This window comes from Colius striatus, chromosome 13 (genome assembly GCF_028858725.1).
Source record: "Colius striatus isolate bColStr4 chromosome 13, bColStr4.1.hap1, whole genome shotgun sequence".
Classification (NCBI taxonomy): domain Eukaryota; kingdom Metazoa; phylum Chordata; class Aves; order Coliiformes; family Coliidae; genus Colius; species Colius striatus.
In genome coordinates this window covers 22191352-22214985 of record NC_084771.1, presented here as the reverse complement: position 1 = coordinate 22214985, position 23634 = coordinate 22191352, and the positions used below count along the sequence as shown (strand labels likewise).

The 23634-nt window shown below is 50.2% G+C and overlaps 4 protein-coding genes, 1 long non-coding RNA gene and 1 other non-coding gene across 6 annotated transcripts; 2 read left to right on the top strand and 4 right to left on the bottom strand.

The window, feature by feature from the left end:
- Positions 1 to 2749: 2749 nt before the first annotated feature.
- On the bottom strand, positions 2750 to 5629 carry RPL39 (ribosomal protein L39). Its single transcript, XM_062006446.1, has 3 exons — positions 4998 to 5629; positions 4634 to 4737; positions 2750 to 3066 (listed from the first exon to the last, which is right to left on the bottom strand). The coding sequence occupies exons 1-3, from the start codon at positions 4998 to 5000 to the stop codon at positions 3018 to 3020; spliced, it is 156 nt and encodes a 51-aa protein (XP_061862430.1). The 5' UTR covers positions 5001 to 5629; the 3' UTR covers positions 2750 to 3017.
- Positions 3526 to 3658, bottom strand: LOC133626658 (small nucleolar RNA SNORA69). The gene has a single exon (XR_009819709.1). It is a non-coding gene; the product is annotated as a small nucleolar RNA SNORA69 (small nucleolar RNA).
- An 89-nt stretch (positions 5630 to 5718) lies between the features above and the next one.
- UPF3B (UPF3B regulator of nonsense mediated mRNA decay) lies at positions 5719 to 12556 on the bottom strand. Its single transcript, XM_062006443.1, has 10 exons — positions 12287 to 12556; positions 12027 to 12133; positions 11810 to 11916; positions 10751 to 10849; positions 10278 to 10388; positions 9550 to 9593; positions 8702 to 8890; positions 8067 to 8218; positions 7026 to 7338; positions 5719 to 6179 (listed from the first exon to the last, which is right to left on the bottom strand). Exons 1-10 carry the CDS (start codon positions 12458 to 12460, stop codon positions 6033 to 6035), a joined length of 1443 nt encoding a protein of 480 aa, XP_061862427.1. The 5' UTR covers positions 12461 to 12556; the 3' UTR covers positions 5719 to 6032.
- A 107-nt stretch (positions 12557 to 12663) lies between these two features.
- NDUFA1 (NADH:ubiquinone oxidoreductase subunit A1) lies at positions 12664 to 13557 on the top strand. The gene is made up of 3 exons (XM_062006445.1): positions 12664 to 13009; positions 13087 to 13176; positions 13462 to 13557. Exons 1-3 carry the CDS (start codon positions 12908 to 12910, stop codon positions 13480 to 13482), a joined length of 213 nt encoding a protein of 70 aa, XP_061862429.1. The 5' UTR covers positions 12664 to 12907; the 3' UTR covers positions 13483 to 13557.
- Positions 13558 to 16231: 2674 nt separating this feature from the next.
- On the top strand, positions 16232 to 17905 carry LOC133626609 (uncharacterized). Its single transcript, XR_009819665.1, has 3 exons — positions 16232 to 16301; positions 17398 to 17450; positions 17819 to 17905. It is a non-coding gene; the product is annotated as an uncharacterized LOC133626609 (long non-coding RNA).
- Positions 17906 to 19157: 1252 nt separating this feature from the next.
- On the bottom strand, positions 19158 to 23524 carry NKAP (NFKB activating protein). Its single transcript, XM_062006934.1, has 9 exons — positions 23289 to 23524; positions 22826 to 22906; positions 22369 to 22442; positions 22052 to 22168; positions 21636 to 21681; positions 21132 to 21247; positions 20907 to 20982; positions 20295 to 20444; positions 19158 to 19415 (listed from the first exon to the last, which is right to left on the bottom strand). Exons 1-9 carry the CDS (start codon positions 23522 to 23524, stop codon positions 19241 to 19243), a joined length of 1071 nt encoding a protein of 356 aa, XP_061862918.1. The 3' UTR covers positions 19158 to 19240.
- Positions 23525 to 23634: the final 110 nt, after the last annotated feature.

Below are 23634 nucleotides of genomic sequence, written 5' to 3'. Positions count from 1 at the left end.
ACAACTAAATGGTTCTGAGTACTTGGCTCCCCTTGACAGCTAACCAAAAACCCCTAAAGAAGCAGCTTTCCCCCCATCTTTGGGTCTTGGGTTTGAAGCTGTATTCTGCTCTGAGGCAAACCAGGCCTTCACTTCAGCAAGAGCAAGACCAGAGCCCTGCTCCTCTGGGTGCTGTTGTTTAACACTCATCTATGCCCACCCCCCATCCTGCCTGCCCAGCAAGGGTTCCTCTCCACAGAGGAAAAAAGGGATCTTCCAACTGCAGCACCCTTTCTGCTGATGTACCTTGTCTTTGCCCCAAACACCACTTCCAGTGACAGGGGAGCTCTGTCTCAACACTGCTTATTTTCATCCCTGCAGAGGGGCACTCAGTTTGGAAATAGACAGGTTTAACAACTATTGCTCAAACACAATCTGCTCCAACTCAGCTTCTCACTCACAGAGCAAAAGCTCACCCACCAAATTAATGCACCAGAATATGGAGATTATGTAGTTTTTTCTTTCATGTCTCTGCTGCTGTCTTAGTTACCGTGTCTTAGCCCAGTTCTACAGAACTCCCCTCCCCTGCAGCTCTCACAGGGGAGGGCAAGAAAAGCTGCCCCAAGAAACACAGAAGTCATTCAAGCCCAAGCTATTCGTGTTGGGTAAGGTTCTGCAGATTGACTTTCACTCAGTCTTAATTTGTATTAAATTTACTTTGTGCTGGACCTTAATGTCCAATTTCAAAAGCAGATTCTGTCCACTGGGGAAAAATACTACAAGGGGTCATTCTCCAAAGCAGCTCCTGGGTAGAAGCTGCTTCCATCCAACTAAAACAGCACAGCAATGACAGCAACAGGGAGACTGTCTAAGAAATAGTAATAAATAGCTCAATCTGTGCCTCAGGAAAGCTCTCCTACAAATGTCACAAACAGTCTCTCTCCATGCTCAGGTCCATCAAATAACTTTTTTCCTCCCCAGCCAAGTCCTCACAGACACAAGAGGAGCTCTGTGAGCAGCTTGGCCTGCCAGCAGTGGCAATGGGGGGGGCTGCAGGGGCAGGCTGCAGCGCACCACAGCTGCTATGTGACCCTCAGCAGTGCTGTGATTCCCTCAACTTCAGGGAGAAGAGCAGAGAAGAGATTTTAAAAGCATTGGGTAAGTGTTTGCAGCACACGGGCCTCTGCTGAAACCTCTCTGGCAATGCTGTCGGCTCCTGTTCTGTTGCACTGACTTATTGCTTCCCTCAGATAACAAAGGAGAAACTAGGCTCTCACTCTCACCAGAGAGGAAAACAAGGTTGAAGATCACTCTGAAGTGTCCTGAAGTTGGTAAAAATCCCAGCCTTGCTCTGCTGTGCTCACAGGAACCTCCAGCACACTGTAGGAGGGAGACTGTCACAAGCTCCAAGCAAGGCATGTATGTTACACATTCCCGCGTCCCTGGCACATGCTAACATCTGCCACCAAGGGGAACGCCAAGGAGATAGATCTGTGTACCTCCACTCTGAAATGCAGCAACACAGAGGGGTGGTGGCCTGAAGCTTCCTCGGGGAGCTGCCACCCAGGAGCGCAGCCAGCACTGCATGCTGAACTCAAGAGAACAGCACCACAGCACGTTGCAGCCCTCAGCATCAGGATGGGCTTTGCTGCAGCCACCTCCAAGAGGCTTATACCTTTGGTTCTTTCCTGCTCACCGGAGCATCCATCCCAAGCCTGTGCTGCAGACAGGAAAGGAGCAGCAGCCACACGGGACCCAGTGCCCTCTCCTCTAACTTCCCTGTGGTAAAGAGGTGACATTCCACATGCCCGGGAGAGAACGGTAGGTTTAACCCCTTCTTTCTCCCCTCCCCTGTTTTAAATTGCTGCTAACTCTTCCTTTGAAAAGTATCTTTATTACCCTTCTGCTGATCATGTCTGAAATTAAGCTGCTCCTTTATGAACTTGATCAAGCCAACACAGAGCTCCAAACCAAACTCATGTTATCATATAGAGAACATGCACATGTATGTACTACTGCCTGTAGCAGTACTGCATTTTGTAGGAGGCAAATCTATCCACTGCTTTTTCCCTTTCCTCCCTCTGAAGTGGAACTTTCATCCCTGAGAGCAGCTCTGGGTGCTGTGGGTGCAGGGGCCAGACCCAAGCAGGCTCAGACGCTGCCCCTGGGCTGACTGCAAGCGCTGGGCTCACAAGGAGCCACCTGCACTCACACAGGTGGGTGTGCAGGGGCAGCCTTGCCCAGCCGCTGCCCAGGCCCAGGATGGGCACTCTTGGTGTTGAAGGACCACTGCTTAATCCCAGCTCTGTGCTCTTGCTCCCTGGGCAGGTATTTTTAGAGTAATTCTGAGCATGAAAGATTTCCGGATCTGCAGCGCCATCATCTGCACTGTTCAACACCTGCAGCTCACACACTCTTCCATTCCTAAGAGAGCCTGCAGGAGCTGGGAACTTGGTGAGGACAGTTATTTTCACCACAGGCCTCTACAGATCAGAAGTGCTTCTGAAGTATTTGTTTTTCATAACTATTTCATGTTCTCTAATATAATACTCACGTTAACTCCTCTAAAATCAGTTCTGATTTTCAGCCCTTTAAAAAATTGGTAACTTCACTCTGATAGGTTTACAGTAAGGGAAAACACAGTGTGTTTGACCTCAGAAGAGCTCATGAGCCTTCTCACATTGAGATTAGATTCAGCATTATGTTAGTTCTCACTCTCCCTTCCCATCCCACCACAGATCCATGTACATATGAAATAATTGCAACCAGGTCATTCAGGTCCGTATTTATTAGTAAACCTGTACACTGTCACTACTCATGATGGTGCCTGAAAGAAGAACACTAATCAAACACAGTCTTCATGCTTCAGATGCAAATGACTTGAAGATTTTCCTCATTAACATCGACATCCCAGACTAGCTTGTAACACCACCCGAAACCACGGGGACTGCAGTCCAACGCTAGTGAGGGAATCCCTTGGGGGTGGCCCAACACAGCAGAAAGACGAGTTTGAATTAGAGCTCCCAGGGGACACTCTCTTACAAGCCCAGTTTGGTCCTTCTCCAGTGTCTCCTTTTGGAGTTGTACCTAAGAAAAAAGCAGGGAAATTAGCAAAGGGCACATACATACCTCTGAGGATCCACATGGACTAACCACCCTGAAGGAGCTCAACAGCAAAGAAGAGCAAACCTCATGTGCTGTAGTGGGAAGCTGACAACAACCATCAGCTCTGGACTCTTTCTTAAGAAGTGCCCATCTCTGGTTACTTTCTTCATTCATTAACCAACTTGCCCATTACTGCCACAGAATCTAAACCTGCGAGAGACAGAACTGCCTGCAAAGATGCATCAGCACCGAGGGGTGAATATCCCTCCTCCCTCCTCTTTCAGAGACCTAGGATCTTGGATCAACGGTCCAATGATCATGGAAACTACCTCTTAGGTTTAGTTTGCAGTCTAACACAAAAACTATCATTTCTGCTCAAAATAGGAAAGCAGAGCAGCGCCTGGAGAAGGCCCTCTTCCAGGACAGCAGATTCAGGGATGACCATGTACTTGTTAAGAACCAACAGTTTCCCCACTGTACAGGTGAAACCATAGACAGTTTTAACAAGAGCTGCTCTCAGCAGGACAATGGCAGTGCTCCCACAGAATGGAGCACTGTAATTGCAGCCTGCTTTGGCACACCATGTGGATACATCTCATCAGCAGCTGAGGGACTGAAGGGTATTAAAAGTCAGTCTCTGGAAGATAAGGATATGTTTTAGGACACAAAACACTGATCTTTCCTACAAGAGAGAAGAAATGGCAACAGAACCTGGTGATTCTGTGTGTTTCACTGCTCCGAACAGCTACTGCTGCTGACACTCCCCACTACTGAGGACAAAAATGGATCTTAGAGAAAGAATACTGTTCCCTTAAAAAGTCTCATCACGGGAGAACAAGAGATAAAAAGCCACCTGCACGGTGCAAGCACCCAAACTGCCCCGGCTGAAGCTTTCAAACCAGAAGGCTCGTATGTGCACCACCTTCTGCAAGCCTCACATTTATTCACCTCACGTTTTGCAGCACTCTTCTTGCATTTTGCTAAATGCAATTATTGATAAAAAACCAGTAGAGGCAAACAAAAAGGAACTGCTGCACCTTAACTCTACAGCCACAGCTCAAGGATCTCATACTATCCATTTTATCTCCCCTACACCCAAGAAGCCCTTGGCTCCCTCACATACAGCCTTCTGTACCTCAGAACACCCGTGCTCAGTGAGGTGCTGTGGCCTGAAAACGCAAGGGCTCCAAAAGACAGCTACGAGATAAGGAAAGGTGCTGGGAAGGTCAGAAACAGAAGTTAGCAGGGCGAAAGTTCAGGTACACATCCACACACATAGCTTCACCGTAGAGGACTGAGCTGATCTGCTGCAGCAGGAAATGATGTATAAGTGCCACACCACTTTAACAGAGGCCACAGGCCAACAGCAGTGCGTGGGGTTATGCACCTGCACTAGCATGCTCCTGTGGAATCCACTGCCACACAACGCTTCTGCTGGCACCACCGCTTTTATACAGTCGGCTCCTAACTCCAGGGCCCGTCGCACAGACGCGCTGCTGCAGAGCCCGTGTGCCCGCCGGCCGCACGCCACAGCCACACAGCGTCTTACCTGATCTTATTGCCCGTCTTCATGCGGATCCACTGCGGGATCGGCCGGTTCTGCTTCTGCTTCTTGGCGAGGAAGCGCTTGATCTTGAACGTCTTGTGGGACGACTGGAAGAGAGAGCGACCGTGAGCAAAGCGGGAGCCGAGCCGCGGCGGCCGCGTGTGCGCTGCTGCGGGCGCGGCTCGGCCCGGCCCGCGCGGGGAGGCGGCGGCAGGCGGCCAGGCCCGGGCAGGCCAAGGAGGGGACGGGCGCGCCGGGGCCCTCCAGCTCCTCCCTCCGCGCCGCCCCGCGCCGCCTGCTCCCCGGGAACCCCCAGGCAGGCGGCAGGGGCGGGAGGGCTGGGGCGGATGGCGGCCGATGGTCTCACCATGGCGCGGAGCTGCGGGCGCTCGCTGCGATGGCGGCGGCGGAAGCGGCGGAAGGGAAGGGGCGGGGCGGGAGGCGCGGCGCGGGGGCGGGCGGCCCCTGACGTGGCGGCGCAGGGACGGGCGGCCGGACGCTTTCTTCCACCTTTATTGGTTTCAGTACAAAGGAGCTATGGCTAACATTGGCTACTGGCGACAGCTGTGTCTGGGCTGTAAAACAATACTTCAGGTTACGAGGGAAGACGACGCAGCACCCCGAGGGCAGGAGCGGGGAACACTCAGAGTGTAGGGCAGGGAGAAGGCTGGAAAAGAACAGGATGCTCAAACCAGCTACATTTGACTCAATCAGCAGTGCAACGTAGGCAGACTTTACATGAGAACTTGTCAAGAAGTATTCCAAGCTTAAGCCAGCTTATTCATACACTCCAACCTAGGTACTTTATGCAGAGAACCCCTGCACAGGAAGGTGTCTCCCTCCCTAACACCACCACTGTCATGCCAGAGCTCTGCCAGGCCCAGGGCTCCCCTCCCTGCAGCCTCCTCAGCCGGGGCCTGCGTGCCCGTCTCAGTGCCAGACTGACATGCTTTGACTACCGTCGCCTCGGGGAGGAGCACCACACAACCCAGCAACACCAGTGTGAGCTCTGGCAACTCCAAGCCTGCTCTGCGGCGAGTGGTCGCACAGCGACTCCGAGCGCTTCACAGCAACGCTCTGGCTTTAGATCCAGGTGTCATCTCCTGACCACATGACTCATTTATTATCATACTTAAGGCCATAAAGTCTTTCTACTTTGCAAAGATGCTCTTCTCTGTTGCAGTTAGAGGCTGGGAAAAGAAATTCAAATAACTGAAAATACAATGAGAACACATTTCAAATGCCGAATCTACAACTGAGGTGCTTTAACCAGAAACATCCAACAGCACAATGCCCCCTCTTCTTCCTTTGTTCCTTCTTCGCTTCGAAGGCACTTCTGGATTGCGTAGTACATGCTCTTTGGCTGCACAGACAGTCAGAACACATAAGGCTTGCATGCGAGTCACTCCTCTTCCTTTGTATTACTGCTCTCACTCTCTTGCTTCTTATCCACCCCCTGCTCTGTGGGCTTTGCAGCACTGTCTTCATACTGACACAACCTGCTTCGGCTTCGGGCTCCTGGCTGGTACAGCTGCATTGCTGGACGATCCTGAAATAAATCAGAACTATTTAGACTCTTTCCCAGCCCTGTGCTGTCGTGGTTATTATGGCATCAGTGATACTAGAAATGGTTCAGATTCAACTTTTCAAGGTCTTGTAAGTTAAATTATCCCACCACACTGGCAATGTAACTTCAGCTGTCTCAAACCAAGGTTGACTCTGTTGTAAGGCAACGTCCCTGTCTGAGCCAGAGAGAACACAGCACCTAGCTCAAGTTACTTGTAAAGAGTTTTCTCTTGAGATGAGTTCAGTTCACCTTCTCTCAGAATAGAGGCCAACATCAAAGCTTCTTCAAAACCTCAACTTTCATTTGTACCCAATAAAGCTTTGAATGACTTGGAAAACTTGTCACAACTTGCTGCAAAAACACATTTGCAGAGCAGATAAAACTCAAGGCATTATTCCTCGAATATACAGAACTGCCATATTCTGCATGTAGCAGCTGTGTCCCTGTTTTGGAGAATCTATTTAATCACACTCCTGCTTTGAGATGTATTTTCAGGCATGTATAGAATCAGCAGAGATAGAGCATTGCTGATGCTCGACTGACACCTTAAAGGTCCAGCACTAGTCAGCAAATGACAAGAGATCATTGTCTTTATAATTTAGCCCAGGTTGTCTTGGCTTAATACTTATGTAGCAACAAGAAATACTACAAACAGTTTAGCAAAGTTTAGGGTGGAAAAATGGGCAAAGTTTCTAGCAGAGTTTGTTAACCAGAACAGGGAGAAGTTTCAACAGAGAAACCACATGGTTCTTTCCTGGAAGTGCTTTTACGCTAAAAACCACAGACCAATCCCTACGAACCAACAGAGGAATTAAAGAAATGCAGCACCTTGTTTCTGATACGGTCCCTCTTAATGGTATCCTCCTTTTTATCGTCTTTGGTTACTTTCTCAGCTTTGTCCATGCTGCTGGTAAAGTCTGTAAGATCACTTTTCTTTCCCTTTTCTCTGAGTAAGTCTCTCTCCTTTTTCACCTCTTCCTCTTTTCTTCTAAAAACCTTCTCTTTCTCAAAGCGCTCTTTCTGCCTCCGACGCTCCTCTTCTTGGCGTCTCAGTTTCTCCCTCTGTGCTCTCTCATATTCTCTGTCTCTTTCAAAATCTCTATCTCGGTCCCTGTAGTCCTTTACACACTCATCTTCTGATCTGTATGAAAACAAAACTGAAAATTAAGCTCAAAAGATTCCCCGAATGGAGCTGGGAGATTAATGTAATACTGGTGTAAACCGGCAATACGAAGACGGGACACTGGTAGGTTCTAGGGAGCTTTTGGGAAGCTGCAATAACCCGAGTCATGCACGATAACCAGAGGTGGTGCTGAGCACTAGCATTTCACTAGCACTGTGATTCTGTGATTTCCTAACCTCCTCCTCGAACGGCTGGCTGAGCCTCCTCTAGCCTCAGGTGTTTGGAAAACACCTGAATGTCTCTCTCTCATCTCTATTCCTCACATGGCAGAGCTGAACCTTGAGCAGATGGTGGAGCTGTTGAGATCGACTCTTTCCACTTTGACATTTTACAAGACTTAAAGGGACTAGTAACTGGAGCAACCCTCTCCTCTTGCTGTGGGTAGAATTCTCTCATTGCAACGGGAGTGCTCACCTACACCTGGGCTTCTTTTGCTGAGTTCCTACAGCAAGCTGCAAAGAAAAACTAAAGTTTGTCCACTAGCGAAGAGTTGTCAGGTCACTCCCTCAGCTTTCTGGAACCACAGGCATGTGCACTGCCCCAGAGAACACATCCCATGCCTAGCATCAGGAAACTAATTTGAAAGGAATTTCAAAGCATGATCATGGCAGAGCAGCCTAAGCCTCAGTACCATCAGGAAACAAGTTAGATACACATATATAGATTTATAGCAAGTACTGGAATACTTTTTTGCCTTCTCTTCCTTTGTCTCCCCATCAGATCGTTTGGCAGATGCACTACTCGCATTTTTTTCCTCCCTCAGAGTCTCTTTTTCCAGTTTCTTGGATTTTTCTTTTTTCTCCAAGTCTTTTTCATCTTTTTCAGGCTTCTTAAGCAGCTACAAAGAAAACAGAAGTCTCAACTAAAAAGCTCACTCTAATACATATTGTCTGGCACAACACCGTAATTGCATCAAAGGAAGCACAAGTCCAGTAAGAAATAAACATTAATTACTGCAAATTCTAGTACTTCTAAAAGCTGGAGTGTATGAGTAAGCGTAACCCACAGAGCAGACTAGGATTTTTCTCCTAAAGCAGGCCATTTTTGAAAGCTTAGTCTCCATTCCAGAGTGAATTCACAATTCTGTTTTCCACAGCATGTACAACAGTCACGTGACAAGAGCTTTAAATATCACTATGAAGCATTACAGCATGTAAACCTTTACAATGCCTAATATTGAATGTTACAAAAAAGTGCTAATTTACTAACATCAAACTCATGTGATTCTTCACACAATACTCAAAGCACATTTTGAGAGACTGATATACAAATATTAGGGGAAAGGGAATGTAACAGTTTATAATAAAGAACTGTTCTAGACCTTAATCTTTGGTTCTTCTTTTGATCTGTCTCTTTCTTTTTCTGGGCATCTGTCTACTTTCTTCAGTTTTTCTGCTTCTTTTCTCTTCCTTCTCTCCTCCTCTTTCCATTTTCTTCTTTCCTCTTCTCTTTGTCGTTTTCTTTCCAATTCTCTCCTCCTCCTCTCCTCTCTCTTTTCTTCTCTCAGTCTCTGCGTGTGTCAAAGCAAAGAGAAATAGTGTACTTCAACACTGGAAAACATCCTTTTAAGCTTAACAAGACATCCTGCCACAAAGTGATAAAGTATTTCACCACCAAACAACTCATCACCTCAAAACCGCTCCTACTACAAAAAAAATACTGTTGGCTCTATTTTTCTGTTGTGAACTTGAACATGTTACAGCAGCATCTCATCTTTTTTTTCTTGCTCATAAGCCTTGTACTGTCTTAAAAAAAACAACAAATACAACACTAACATCAGCCTTTATCATTCTAATTTTAATTGAATCTACCCCAACTGTGACTTTTCTCCATTTACAACAGTTAAAATGAGATTAAGTGCCAGGAGAAAATCATCTACGAGGACCTCAGCTGTAGCTGCATTAAAAATGAAAGCATTAACACGGGATTTGGTTTGGCAGCACAAGAGACATTTGGCCATGACCAGAATGCACAGAAAGCACCACTATTCCTACCAAGGCAGCCTTCTGGTAGCTTAAAATATGTGAACCAGGTGGTAACAAGTCAGTTGGGTCAAAAGCTGCTTCTTCAAAAGGCAGGGCAGAAAAGTATCACTATGCACACTGCAATATACACACTCGAGCTTTAAACAAGCAAACTGTACAAGAAGACTCTGGAGGCAATTCTTACCTGTTTATTTTTCAAGAAGTTCAATAAAGGAGTAGTCTTTTTAGCTGGAGAATATATAAAACAAATGTAAACAATATGCCTTATCCAATAATGCAATACTTGCAACAAAATTGTATATGAAATGAAGAAGCCTTATGCAGCCTCTCCTCTCACACACAGCAGCACAGCAGTGAAACAATTATTCCAACCCCATCCCTGAACTGCAGCAACTGTGAGGGTTCTATACACTTCCAGAGCACACCAATACAATACCCAGCACACACCTATGAAAAAGGAAACTCAGGCTGCATCTTCTACAGATTCTCTTGCTTTGAAAGAGATGCCTGTAACTCACTTAAAAAGAGCATTCTGAACTGTTTTGTGGTGTTTTACCCAACCACAATATCCCTTCACTTGAGTCTGTGTGGAACATCACTGCTCAGGGCATTTTGCATTAAACATCACGGCATTTCACTGACACAGCCACTCCGCAGCCTAGTTTGGCTAACAAACATCTGACAAGCAGCTTAGTACAGGAAAGAAGGTTACCATACAAAACTTCAGAGTTTAGAGCATGGGAGCAACATAAAATACACTGAATAATACCAGCCTAAAGGTTTAACAAATGCTAAGCAAGAACACAAAAGAATTCAGTCTCCTCAAGGTTGAGAAATCACAGCTTCAAATTACACCACATACATTTATTTGTGCTCTAGGAAAACATAACTGCAGTACATGGATTTCCATACCTATTAACTCCTTGTTTCTTGCCTCTATTTCCTCCAACAAAGTTTCAGGAGTGGAGGTTAATTTTTCATCATCTGCACTGTAACTTTCCAAAAACTTCTTATACTCTGGGTCTACAGGGAAGGGGGAAAACAAACAAAAGAAAACAAAAAGGGGAAAACAAGAAAAGATACACTGTAGCATGAAAAGAGTTTGGATTGCACACTGCTGGAAGTCTTGCTTAGATCTGCATAAGTTGTGTTGATTATGTGTCACCTTTTCATAAGCTGGCAGCTCTCAAATGAGCTGCTGCATTACGTTTGGACTATCACATTTAACAGATTTGCAGCTGACAATGCAGTGCTCATGAGCTTCACATATAATTAGGCAAACATTCTATTGATAAACTACAGTGCCACAGTCAAAACATTATATTCAAATTCCTGGTAGGACTTTCAAGTCTACACATGCAACACAAACTAGCCAGCTGTTATACCGTCTTCGATAGTTCCAGTTTTGGCATCCTTTTTCTTACTCTTCTTCTTTGCAGCTTTTTGGAAAGGTGCAAACTCAACTATGGCAGCATATTCCTGACCTGTTAGGAAGAGAGGGAAAACACATTGAAATAAAGATGAAGCAGACATAGAGTATATTGTTCTCATCTAAAGAAGGAACATAAGCCTCATGATAGATATGCAATACTAGAAGAGGCAGAATACTTGTACACCATAAAATAAATCTGATCTTTTAAAAGCTATTTCGTTAAACCCCCATGTTTTAGAGACAGCAGAATTCACAAGCTAAACACTCTCACTGTGTTTACAGAACAGGAAATTCACAGACTTGTAACAAGAAGGAAATACTAGATTTCAAACTGCCCCAAACTGTGAGCTACACAACACCACATAATGCCCTCATCCTACAGACTGTGTGTTCATCATGCAAGGAGAATGCTCCAAGTTAATGCAACTGAAACACACCTCAATTTCTGGCAAAATACAAGAGAATGCCAGGTGTTACATCAATCAAAGATGAGTTGCTCAGTTGTAAATTAGAACAGATAATAATCTGAATTAAAAAGGACAACCACTAAATAAGTCACACTGTTGGATGCACAGAGAGCAGGTGAGGGGAGGAGCAGGGGGCGGCATCACTGACCTCAGCTTCATTTAGTCTGGACAGTAGCACCAGTCACCTACTTTCACTTTTCAGACTTTATACACAAGTATGACAACGCAAGTATTAACCGAGTAACTCAGCAGCTGGGGTTTATACTGACAGCACTACTACCTTCATGGACACTTCACTGGGTTTCACACATACACGCAGAATCGATTTAGACACATAGAAGAACGGAACCAGAATGGTTTCCCCAACGCATAGCACATTTTCTGTGTTCTTTGAAATACTACGTGACATTCATTTAAAGCACTAAAACCAAACAAATCAGAAGGGGCAGGTCAGGCCGCTCACACCCACCCCCCCAAAACTCGACTAACACGCACTGCACACTGCAGGGAAGACGCGAACACACAGCCGGGTGCCCTTCACTTGCCTTTGTGATCGACGAAGACATAGCCGTCAAAGCGGTCCCTGAAGAGGACTATGTCTTCTTGGTTCTTGAAGTTGATGTAGGCCCTCGAAAACATGTGAGGATACAAGCTGCAGAAAGACAAGACCGGGAAGAGCGCGAGGGTGAGGCGGCGGCACGTTCCGGGGCCCGGCTGGCGGCAGCTCCCGGGAGCTTCCCGCGGACGGACGGGCGGCCCTACCTGGAGTCGTTGGCGAAGAACTCGAAGTAGTCGTGCTCGGGCAGGGGTTGGAGGTGCTCCTCCAGTTGCTCCTTCGTCAGGCTGGGCGGCAGCCTCCGGATCACCACCTGCGGCACGGCGGCGGCGGTCAGGAGGGCCCGCGGGACAGCCGGCCGCCGCCGCACGCCGCCGCATCCCGCCCCCTCCCCGCCCCCTCCCCGGGGCGGCGGCGCGACAGACCCGTTCCCGCGGGCGCGGCCCGAGCAGCGCGCAGGCCGCACCTTGCTTAGCGTCTCCTTCTTGTCCTTCGGCCGCTCCAGGCGGTCGAGCTCGGCGCCGCCGGCCCTGCCATCCGCGCCGCCGGCGGGCCCGGGCCCCGTGCTCGGCGGCACCGCGCTGCCGCCGGCGGCCCCGCGGCGCTCCCGGGGCCTGGCGTTCTCCTTGTCCTCCTTCATCGCGGGGCCGCCGCACAGCGCCGCGCACCCATCGGCCGCCGCGCCTCTCGCGCGACTGCGCCACCGCCCTGCGCGCCGCGGCCCCGCCGCACTACAGCTCCCGGCACGCACCGCGGCACTACGGCTCCCGGCACGCCCCGCGGCCCCGCCGCACTACGGCTCCCGGCACGCCCCGCGGCACTACGGCTCCCGGCCTGCACCGCGCCGCGCGGACCGCGGCTCCCGGCAGGGCCCAGCACTGCGCGCAGCCGGCAGGAGCCGGGCCCGGGCCCGGGCGGGCTGAGTTGCGGCCGCGCCGCCGTTGTGTGCCCGTTCCGCTCCGTTCCGCTCGTTCCGGCGCGGGCCCGCCCCTGTGGCCGTGACGGCGGCGCCGCGGGGCGGGCCGGGAGCGCGCGGGGCACGCCGGGAGCGGCGGAGGGCGGACGGACGGGCGGACGGAGCGGCGCGATGTGGTACGAGATCCTGCCCGGCATGGCCGTCATGGGCGTCTGCCTCAGCATCCCCGGCCTCTCCACGCTCTTCATACACCGCTGGTGCAACGGCGGCAAGGTCAGCTCCCCCCGCGGCCCCTCCCCCGGCGCCCCCGGAGCCGCAGCCCCGTAACGCGGCTCCGTGCGTGCCCGCAGGAGAAGAGAGTGGCCCGCTACCCGTACCAGTGGAGCCTGATGGAACGGGACAGGCGGCTCTCGGGTGTCAACAAGTACTACGTGTCCAAGGCAGGTGCCGCTGGGAGGGAGCGGGGTGCCGGGGGTCCTGCACTGCTACCCCAGCCCCGCGCGCTGGGCCGGGGGCTCCCACGGGCCCTGAGGTCAGCAATCGTTGCTCTCGGGGCTGTCGGAGCTCGCTCTGCGCCTGCAGCCGCCCTGCCCCTGGGCATGTGCGCCGGGATTTGCTTTGTTCTGTGTTAGGATTTAGTACAATTTAAAGCCATGCTTTTTTAGCTGTGCTCTCTTATAACTTAGTGATGAGAATGGTGTGGATACGGATATCTTCTTTTTCAGGGCCTGGAGAACATAGACTAAGTGGCAGCACTTGGAAGAATCTACGTATCCATATAAAATGATTTAACTCTTTAATAAAGATAGACATGTATTCAACCTTTGTGTCTGTGTTGCTGTGGTACCTTGACCCTGGCTGGACACAGGTGCTCACCAAAGCTGCTCCGTCACTCGCCTCCTCAGCTGGAGACGGGCAGAAAATGCAACAAAAGGCTCATGGATTGGGATAAAGATAGGGAGAGGTCACTCAGGAACATCGTGGGCAAAACAGACCTGACTGAGGGAAACCAATTTAATGTATGGCCAGTCAAATTGGAGCTGAGGATGCTCAGCAGTGCAAGAAGTTGCTTCTGCTGACTGTAGCCAAGTCTGTTTTCTGCTCTCTGCAGAGTGTCTAACACTAATGTTGCAGGAAAAGAAAACACAGTGACATGAACAGAGATCTGGATTTACATCAGCACAAGTGACGCTGAGTTCAGACACACAAATCCGCTGACAACTTGGGTTGCAGTGAGCTGTTTCTGATTGTGTCAGTACTCCTGAACGGTGACTTGCAGCCTGTGCCCCTGAGCAGGGATAGCTATGGCTGATGTTCTGTGGCACTTTGTGTCCAGGCTCAGAGATGATGTGGGCAAATTAAGCTGTCCAGCTGCTGGTGCTTTCTAGATGTGGTCAGCTTTGTTTGGGCTTGACTCCTGACATATTGTCAAGGTCAGAGTTTTCCTGAAAAGAGCTCGGGAATCAATGAAAGAGTAGCACTAGCACTTATCACCAGCTAGTGAGCTACAGCACTGGCTAGAGAGAGAGAAGCAGCAGAAGATTGTGAGCACAAGAAATAGAGGGGGAAAAGATGTGAAGATCAAGACAGGAAGCACGGGAGGAGATAGGCTTCCCGGGCTCACGCTAGCCTTGGGCTCCCAAAACACACAGCCAGATGAAAAGGAAACCAGGGCTGCTTTAGGCAGAGTTTGCCATAGTCCTTCCAGATACAGAGAGGCCCTGAACAGCTCTTTTGAGACCTGTTCTGCCTGGGTGACTGTGTCTCCCTGGAGAATTTTTGGGCCAAGAGAGGCCTTTTCTATTTGACACCACGCCTCAGGCTGTGCTCACCTTACAGCATGCCTTGAGCAGCAGCTGGAAGAAATCTCTTTTGTTTATGAGATATAATGAGTGAGTGGGCCTCATCTGTCACACACACAGCTCTTCAGGGCAATGTGTTCCAAGATTTACCTCCCTGGTGGTCACAGCACAAGACTTTCCCATCAGTTGCTAAGCTGTTTTCCAGCCTCTTGACCAGTTCTCCATCAGATGCTTCCCCATGCCCTGGCACAATTCCTATGCCAGAATCCTCAGAGTTGGTTTCTCCCACCTGCCTTTCAAAGCAGACACCTGTGCCACAGTTGTTCTTCCCAATTTTGTTACCGAGGAGATGAAATCAAACAAGGAAACCTCGTAAGAAACACAGAACAGAGCGTGCCATCGAGCAAAGTGTTACGGTTCTCTTGCTCTGTGTTACCTGTTGATAGGCATTTTCCAGTCTGGTACAAAGCTAAGCCAGCTCCCCACTGCCCCTGCGACTCCTTCAGACGGTAAAGCCTCTCTACCAGACCACAAAACCGGGCCTTACTCTTTGCTGGTTTATTCCTGCAGCAGCTGAGCCCCTGTGGCAGCCCCTGCTTGTCCTCCCAGAGGAGCAGCTGCCCTCTGTGCCGGGCTGAGTCCGCCGGGCCGCTTTAGACAGGCAGAGCCCCTCAGGCTGCCTCATCCTGCCGGTACCACCTTCCCCTTCCCGGGGGCCACGGCGGCGGGCAGGGCTTTCCCGAGGTGCGGGGCGCTGAGGGGCCGTTCGCATGCTGGGAGCCCAGCGCTGCCGTCGCCTGGCAGCCGCCTCGCCGTGGCAACACGGAGCCGACGCTCCCGCGCCGCCGGGACGGCCGCGGCGCTCCGGGTCCTGTCCGCGGGAGGGACGGACCGGCGACACGGCCCGGGGCTGGGCGCAGCTCCCCGGGCACCGGCCGCTCCTGCCTGGGAGCAGCCTCCTCGGGGCAGGGGCGTGCACAGCAACCGCTCCGAGCAGAGGCGAGTGACTGAGGGCGCAGCAGAGGGAGGCCGTCCCCCTGCTCTTCCTCTGTCTCACAACGCCTTTCCTCGTCAGCCTCAAGTTCCTCGGGTGGATCCTGCAGCTCAGAAGCTCAACCCTCGCTCTGGGTGTCTGTGTATTTCTGTTGCTAAAGGTGAAGACAATGGAAAAGGGAGAGGCAAACACTGCCAGGGACATTCTCCCAGAAGGTGGGAGCAGCAGGACAGAGGAATGTCTTCCAGAGCTGGAGATAAACAAGAAAGGTAGGTACTGGGCCTGCTGTATTTGTGTGTGTCAGAGTCTTCCCAAAGGCACTGGGCAGCATCTTATCTCTCCTAGATACCGAGTATGTCACTAAAAATATCCAGTGGACCACAGGTAACAACTTCACGGTGGAGAGAGGACGGCAGCAGATTGAAGAATACATTTCTGTGAGTGACAATCCCATCCCCTCTGGAAGGTCTCACCTTCTGGCTGTTGAGGAGTGAAAAGCTAAAGGAGAGCACCTCAGTTCCTTTCTAGCACCTCTCAAATCATCTCTGCCAGAGAGAGGGAACCATAGTGTGATGTGTTTGCTCAGCAGACATGGGAGATTCATGACAGCTGGCTCCACTGGTTGGAATTCCTCCGGGAAGAAGAACTGAAGCACTGCAAGAGATATCATTACAGAGTCTGCTGGAGCATCCCAACACGAAGAAAACCCATCCCGCGAGCAACAGCAAGTGTCTACTTCGTTATAGAGCTCTCCAAAGTCAAACCTGCTGTAAGTACCCAGAAAGAGCATGTACCAGCCCTTTAAAGGACAAGAGTACAGAGGGGTTTCCTGAGGCAAGGAAATGCCAGGGCAGCAGAGACTGGCCAGGAGCTGGCAGCTCTCAGGAGAGAGGTGGAGGAGGCCTGAGCATTGCCAGAGAAACAGCAAGAAATGTAAACACAGCGTGATGGAAACTAACAAACAGTGGCTGAGAGGAGCAGAGCACAGAGTGGGGGGCTGGTTTAGTTGCCAAATTACAGACACTGGCAGAAACTAGACTAACACAGGAACTGGCAAGATCCCGCATCTGGTTTCCTGCTTATACTTGTTCCCCCCTTCCCAGCAACAGCCATCACTCTGGGCAGCTGTAAGTGGGGCTGAGCAGAGGTGAGTTATGGAATGAGGACTCAGTAGAGGCAGACTGGCCTGCTCTCTTCATGCTGTCTCAGAGCCCCTTTCCACATCAGCCTGAAGTTTTGTCACCTGTACAATAATATGTTGCAGCTCAAGAGGAAAAAAAATGAAACAAATTGCACCAACCAACCAATGCCCAGACAGTCCCTGAGCAGTGACCTTCCCCCTTCCAACCTCTCCCCAGTTCTATTGCTGAGTGTGACCCGTGGGGTCTGGGGTATCCCTGGGGTTAGCTGTCCCAGCTGTGCCCCCTCCCAAATGCTTGTGCCCCTCAGTCTGCTCACTCATGGAGTGGGTGAGGGGCAGAAAAGGCCTGGACTCTGGGTGAGCGCTGCTCAGCAGCAGCACAAACATGCCTGTGCTGTCAGCACTGTTTCCAGCACAAATCCAAACCAGGGCCCTGGAAGGAGCTACCATGAAGAAAATGAACTCTGTCCCAGCCAAGACCAGCACAATGGCTCATAGGCACTGGCCAGAGATCTTGTATCCTAGCACAGGCTTAAAACTGTACGTCTTTGTCTTCACAAGAGAGTACTCAGAGGCTTTAAACCCAAACTATTCTAATCTGTATCAGAAACACTGTTCAAATACAGAGGTTATTTCTGAAGTAGATAGCAGCTCTCACCTAATCAAACTGTCTGCTCTTCGAGGTCCTGTATGTGAGCTCTGCCCTATCTCTCTTCTCTTGCAGACCTTGCCTGTGGAGGTGTTTTTCACTCTGGAGTCCTGTAGGCTGATTCACAGGTAAACATTATTACTCTTCCATCACTGACACAACTTGGGAGGTTCTAGGAAGCTTTTTAATGCCAAAACCAAAGAGGGAGCTTGATGTAAGTTTGCAATAATAGCAGAGGTGGAGGAAGCTGTCAAAATCTTGCAATGCAAAACTACATAACCCTGCTTATGTAGCTTCACCTCCAGCATGGAGAGCCACCCCACAAGCATCTGCCTTCTCCATAACAAATTGTGCCTGGCTTTACAGGGATCCAGGGGGTGGGTGTTTTTTCCCCAGCAGATAAGCTTGCCCTGTGACTAAAGGCCAGTTCACAGCTGGCCAAACTTGGATCCAATGTTGTTCTTACCGTTTCCCCTCTTTTTGTTTCGTCCTCCAGGCCAGAACAGTGTCAGTTTAGAGAAAAGTGGCTAAAGGACATAATTGAAAATAAAATAATCCTCATGGAAAGACTGAATTTCTAATGAAAGGCTCTGGTTCCCCTCAGCAACGCTGCTGGTCTTTTGTGGAGAATCAAGCCAACACAGTGAAGAAAGAACAGCTCTTCCTTGTTAGCATGTCTACTTTGTGAATACATAAAAAGCATGAAATCTGTGCAAAATCACCTAGGGGCTGACCTGGCAGCTGCCTTTACATGAGTGGGTACAGCAGGAGTGTGAAGGGGAAGAGACAGCTGGGCTGGGCTTGCTGTTTAGGAACACCAGGTCTGCAGAACTCCAGGACAAATGTTACATGACTTTTATTTTCATTACACAAACATACAAAGCGTCTCTGCTGCCAAAACCATAACACAGATCTAAGGGAACAAAAGGGAAAAAACAAACTCTGGAAAACACTTTGGTTTTAAAAGCATTTGGGAAAAAGAAAGCTAAGGGGGTTATGTTTGGAAACAGGCAGCTGAGCCAAAGATCACTGCCACAGAAACACCACCTGGATTAGGCCTCTGAGTGCAGAGTTTGAAGAGAACCACGTAATGCTGCTGAAACAGACTAAATTAAAATACCACAGAGGTTAAAATAAGGTTTTAATCTAGAACACTTCCATAGACAAAAAGCATTTCAAATACATTGAAAGAGACGTCTGTGTTACCACCTGTGTACATCCAGGGGTCCCAACCACTGCCCCACTGCTCCAATACCTATGTATAACATAGGAGAAAAAGAAGCAAGCAACTTAGTTCTTCACTACAAGCTTTGGAGGACTGAAGATCAGACCCTCCTGTCACTGTTGCTTTATACTTCAATTGCGATCTACTTGCTTTAAAGTAACTCAAGCCCATCTGTATTAAATTACATTTCTATTTATAAGTCTCAAAATTCAACTGTTTTGAGAAAAAAGAAAGACTTATTAAAAATACCTACGTGGACATTCTTAGACCTTAAATCCCAGAGTCCTTTCATCGTCACTACTGTTACTAGTAGCTTGCTTCTGATGGCAGCTATTCTCATTAATCAAAATAAGTGGAACATTGCACTTAGCAGCATCAGGCAGCAAAGCCCTCCCATGCCATCCTCCTACCTCAACGTGAGCACGGAGCATCGCCACCTCTCATCCTCCCTGTCTGTTCTGCCTTCCCTGCTCTGTAGCCTTTCACTTCACAGGGATTCCTTGTAGTTGGTGAAGAAATCATCCCAGAAAACAGGACAGAAAGTAACTGTTTCCCTGACACAGGTAATCCACACGGGAGGCCCAGCTCCGCTGCCTGAAACACCCTGCGGCACTTGCAGCGTTCTCCAAATCACGACTGGGCCAGGTCAGCTGCTGCTTGCCACAGTCTGTGCTGTACAGTTCAAACACCACATTATTTTTCCTCTTTGCCCTTAGTCTTTCTGTAGACCATCTCCCGAAAGCTTGCAAGGATCTTGTTCTCTCTCTTCCTCCTCTCCTCCTGGTTGAAGGAGGCCAGAGCTCGCTTTTCATCCGCGCTGTAGATCTGGTTCTCCTTGCGCAGCCGCACGGCTTCCATCCGGCGGTGCCTGGGGAGCAGAGCTGCGTCAGCACGGCCTCGCCGCTCGGCTGCCACACAGCAGCTGGACACAACGCTCCGAGGGGTTTACAGACGTGTGGCCAGGTTTGGGTAGGGGGGGTTAAAGGGGTGGCTTCTTTAAACAAAGAGTTGCCACCAGCTTCCCCTGTATCTGACGGGGCCAGTGCCAGTCAGCTCTGAGATGGACACACAGCTGACCAGGCCAACTAGTGACTGAGCTAATGCCTCTGTCCTCTTCTCAAATATGTTGCTCACAAAGTTGCTGTGCAGGTGCTGAGATGCAGCAGCAGAAGGGAGTGGTGACAACATCTCCACAGACACCAAGGGCAGTGGAGAAGGAGAGGGAGTGATAGAATAACTCGGTGGGCACCTGGCACCCAGCCAGGGTTAAACCACTGCAATAGATAAAGATACCTACGCTAGGGAATGTAAACTGCACACTAACCATCCCAGCAAAATGCGTGGCAGAGCAACAAACTGACTTCTAGGGGTGAGCTGGAATCCCCATCTGCCCCCAGGGTGCCAGCTGCTGGCTCACCAAAATTCAAGTGAAATCCCTGTTGGAACTCAAATAAGTGTCGCCAACCTCTCACACTTTGTCTCCTACTGAAGAGCCAGCACATCACCACTGCCATCTAAACACCTTTGAGCCACCTGACATAGAAGTGCATTACCTGGAAAGAATTGTTGCCTTTAAAAACCTCATCATCTATCTATAGCAACAGGGAGGTTAGCATAGATTACTGCAAGCACACAGAGCACCTTCCCTTCCTTGCTTTCAACCAGAGCTTGGAAGCAGTCTTCCAGCTGGCCAGAGAAAGCAGCTCTTGAAAACTTCACTGAGCTGTTACCATCATCCAAAGCATACCTGCTGCCACTCATGACATAACCAGAGCTCTCAAACGACGCGATCTCTTCGCTGGTCAACCCGATTTCACCTCTCCGGGGGATGCGTTTTCCTGCTTTGACGTACTCTGCCATGGCTGCACCTTCGCCGGGCAGGAGAGCGTGTCCATAGCTTCAAAAATAAAAGCAGTGCTTTCAATCAGTCTCAAACAGAGTCTGAGCTAAGCATCCAGCTTCCCTGCTCACTACTTGCAACAGCTGCATTCTTACACACTTTCTTGCTCTTTCCCAGGTTTTGGCCTGTTTCTTCCTTACGGCTAACACAAGCAACATCATCTTAAACTGCCAGCTGAATCCATTCTGGTCCAACAGTACTGAAAATGCTGTAAAGTCACAGTACTTCAGAGCAGTAAGATAAAGGCATCTTACGACTGATTTTCTATGGCATCAAGGCTAAAAAGCCCAAACCTGACTCTTCTACCTGGAGTCAGGCCAAGGCAAAGGCTTGCACCACCAGCCCTTCTGTCTGTGAGCTGCTCTCGGAGGCATGCGATGCTGGTAGAGCCTTTCTCATCAGTAAGCTTCAGGCTATTGACTTGATTTCAGCAGAGCACCATTACAGACCAATACTCACTTCAGAGGCCTGTCATCCTGAGATGCATGTGTTTTGGGAGCTTCTGGTCCAATCAAGCTATCAGCTTCTGTATTTTCTGCAACAATTAAATAATGAGGAAGATTGATATTGTGCCCATTGCCCTTTGTGCCCAGAGGAGTTGCACAGGTCAGCAACACCTAGCAAAGAATTCATGACAACCACACCAAGAAGTTTCAATCTAAGTTTAAAGTCAGGTGAACCTACTTGATCTCTCGATCCAGAGATCTTCCCCTTGAAATCTTTCATCATCAGAATCTTCACTGCTTGAATCACTGGATTCCTTCCTGCTCTTCTTAGTTTTCTTCTTCTTATACTTCTTCCTGTGACAAAGTCAAACACAGACCTGCTGTTTGCCAACATGCAAGATGAAAGAAAGTGCTTGGAACCATACTCATTAGTTTCTGAAGGCAACTTCCAGCTAGAGGAAGTCTGCCTGTCTTTTCACAGAAAACAGCTGTCAGCACAAGAGAGACAATATATTCATTGTCATGCCTTTCATACAGCGTTAGGAAGTGGCTCCCTACGCTTGCAGTGAGCCCTCTATGCTGAACAGTCTTTGAGATTTACAGAAAATCCATCAATTTAAGACTATTCTACAGCATTTACAGCCCTAATGACATGAGCACTCAGCATTCCTCACTGCCGCTGAGTGCTGCTGCCCTCTAGCCGAAAGTAGGCAGAATTACATGCAACAACCCAGAAACTTACTTCCTGGTCTTCTTTTTCTTCTTCTTGCTTTTCTTTCTATCTTCATCTGAAAAAAGAAGTCGAAAAGAAACGATTAGCTGTACCTGTGGCAAGCAGCAGATGTCAGCTCTGCTTACAGCACTGTGAACAAGTGGCTCCACCAGCAAGCCTTCACGTACAGCTTCTCAGAGATCCTTTGTTTAGGCACCAAGTAATACTGAGAGAGGTACCTGCAGTATTGTTTGGTGTGAGAACACATCAACTGTATCTCTGGCACAGATGCATACTGGACACTAAATTCAGAAGACCACAAGTGCCCCAGGAAACACACAGCAAACCCAGCAGGATCACTTCAGAAGAGCCCAGGGCGGCCATGGCTTTGCGCTCAGAGCAGCAGCAGAGTGCCACACACGCCAGCCAAACCCCTCCTCTCTTACCACTGGAGCTCTGCTCAGAATCTGACTCGCTGTCACTGTCCTCAGAATGTTTTCTGCGCTTTCTTTTCGATGCCTTTCGCTTTTTCTTCTTCCTTTTCTTCTTTTTCTTTTTCTCCTCTGGAATGTTTTACAAGGTAACATTAGAGAACAAAGATCCCTCAGCCTCTGTGTTTCCCCATCTCCCCCAGCCAGGCTCTCCTTTGAGCTGGAGCTCTCTGGAGTCAGAGGCTGTGAACCTCCCACCAGCATCAGCAGCGGATCATAGCTGTCAGAGGCTTCCCACTTTGAAAACATGCTGTGTAAGGAAAACCAAATACCTTCTGAGCTGGAATCTGAAGAACTACTCTTGGATTTTGCCTCTTCGTCTTCTACCGGTGTATGCTCATCAGAACTGAATCAAGGGAAAAGTTTGCTGCTTACAAACCGGTCTCTAATGTTCAAGACCACAGGTGCATCCCTGACAGAGACAGGCTGCTAGATTTTGAGTCAATTCTTGCAGTAAACTATTAAACAGCTGATTTGCAGCAAGGCAGCTGCTTTCAGAATCACGACACAAAGGTCATCTGATGTACAACAAATCATATCTGCACCTTGGTGTGCTGGAACTGTCTGAGAGGAAAAAAAGCATCATGACTTCACTGAGTAGATTCAGAAATGAACTGACACAACGTGAAGTGGGGCAGAGGGACTACTGTAAGGGTGAGACATTTCTGTAAGGAAACTGCTATGTAATCGATATCATCAAGCCACAAGGAAAGAAGGAAGCTGCCTTACTCGGGATCGGGAACCTTTGGCGACAGTCCCCAGACTTCAGGTGCCCCCAGTTCTCCAATCCTCTCCCTCTCGTTAAGTCTCCTGGAACAGAAAGCATCTCCCATGATGCCCGGTGCGCCGTACCCAGCGCATCGACATTCTGAGCCCAGTACCGACCACCTGCAGAAGCTGTGGGAAGGAGAAGGAGCGCCCGGGAGGCAAAAGCGAGCCTCCACACACCGCAGAGGGCCGGTGGGTACCAGGTGCGCGCGAGCCCCGGCCCAGCCGAGCCCGAGTCCGTCCCGGTGCCCCTGTCGGACGGCGCGGCGAGGGGGCGGCCGCCTCACGCCGTGGCGGCCGCAAGGGCTGGCCGCAGGGGCTTAAAGTCTCGCAGAGACGCGGGCACAGCCGCCGCGCCCCGCGAACCGCGGGCCCGGCGCCCTCCCGCCCCAGCAGCCGCGGGCAGCCCGGGGCCGGCGCTCGCCTCTGCCGCAGGATCTCCTCCTTCTCCTTCTCGTAGTACTCGGGCCAGGCCTTGCCGTGGTGGTGGCCGTGGTGCGCGGCGGAGCGCGGCCCGCCGGGGGTGCGCTCGCGGGACCGGCTGCGGCTGCGCCGGTGGCTCGGCCGCTTGAGGCCGTTGCGTTCGCGGGAGCGGGAGCGGCGGCCGCGGCGCTGGGGGCCGGCAGCCGGCGGGCTGCGGGAGCGCGACGCCGGCGCCATGGCGGCGGGGCCGCCGAGCGAGCGCCGCTTCCGGCCGGAAGCGGGGCGGCCCGTGCCACGCCCGGGGCGCAGCGCCCCACCCGCCCGGGCGGCAACACGGCGCCGCGGCC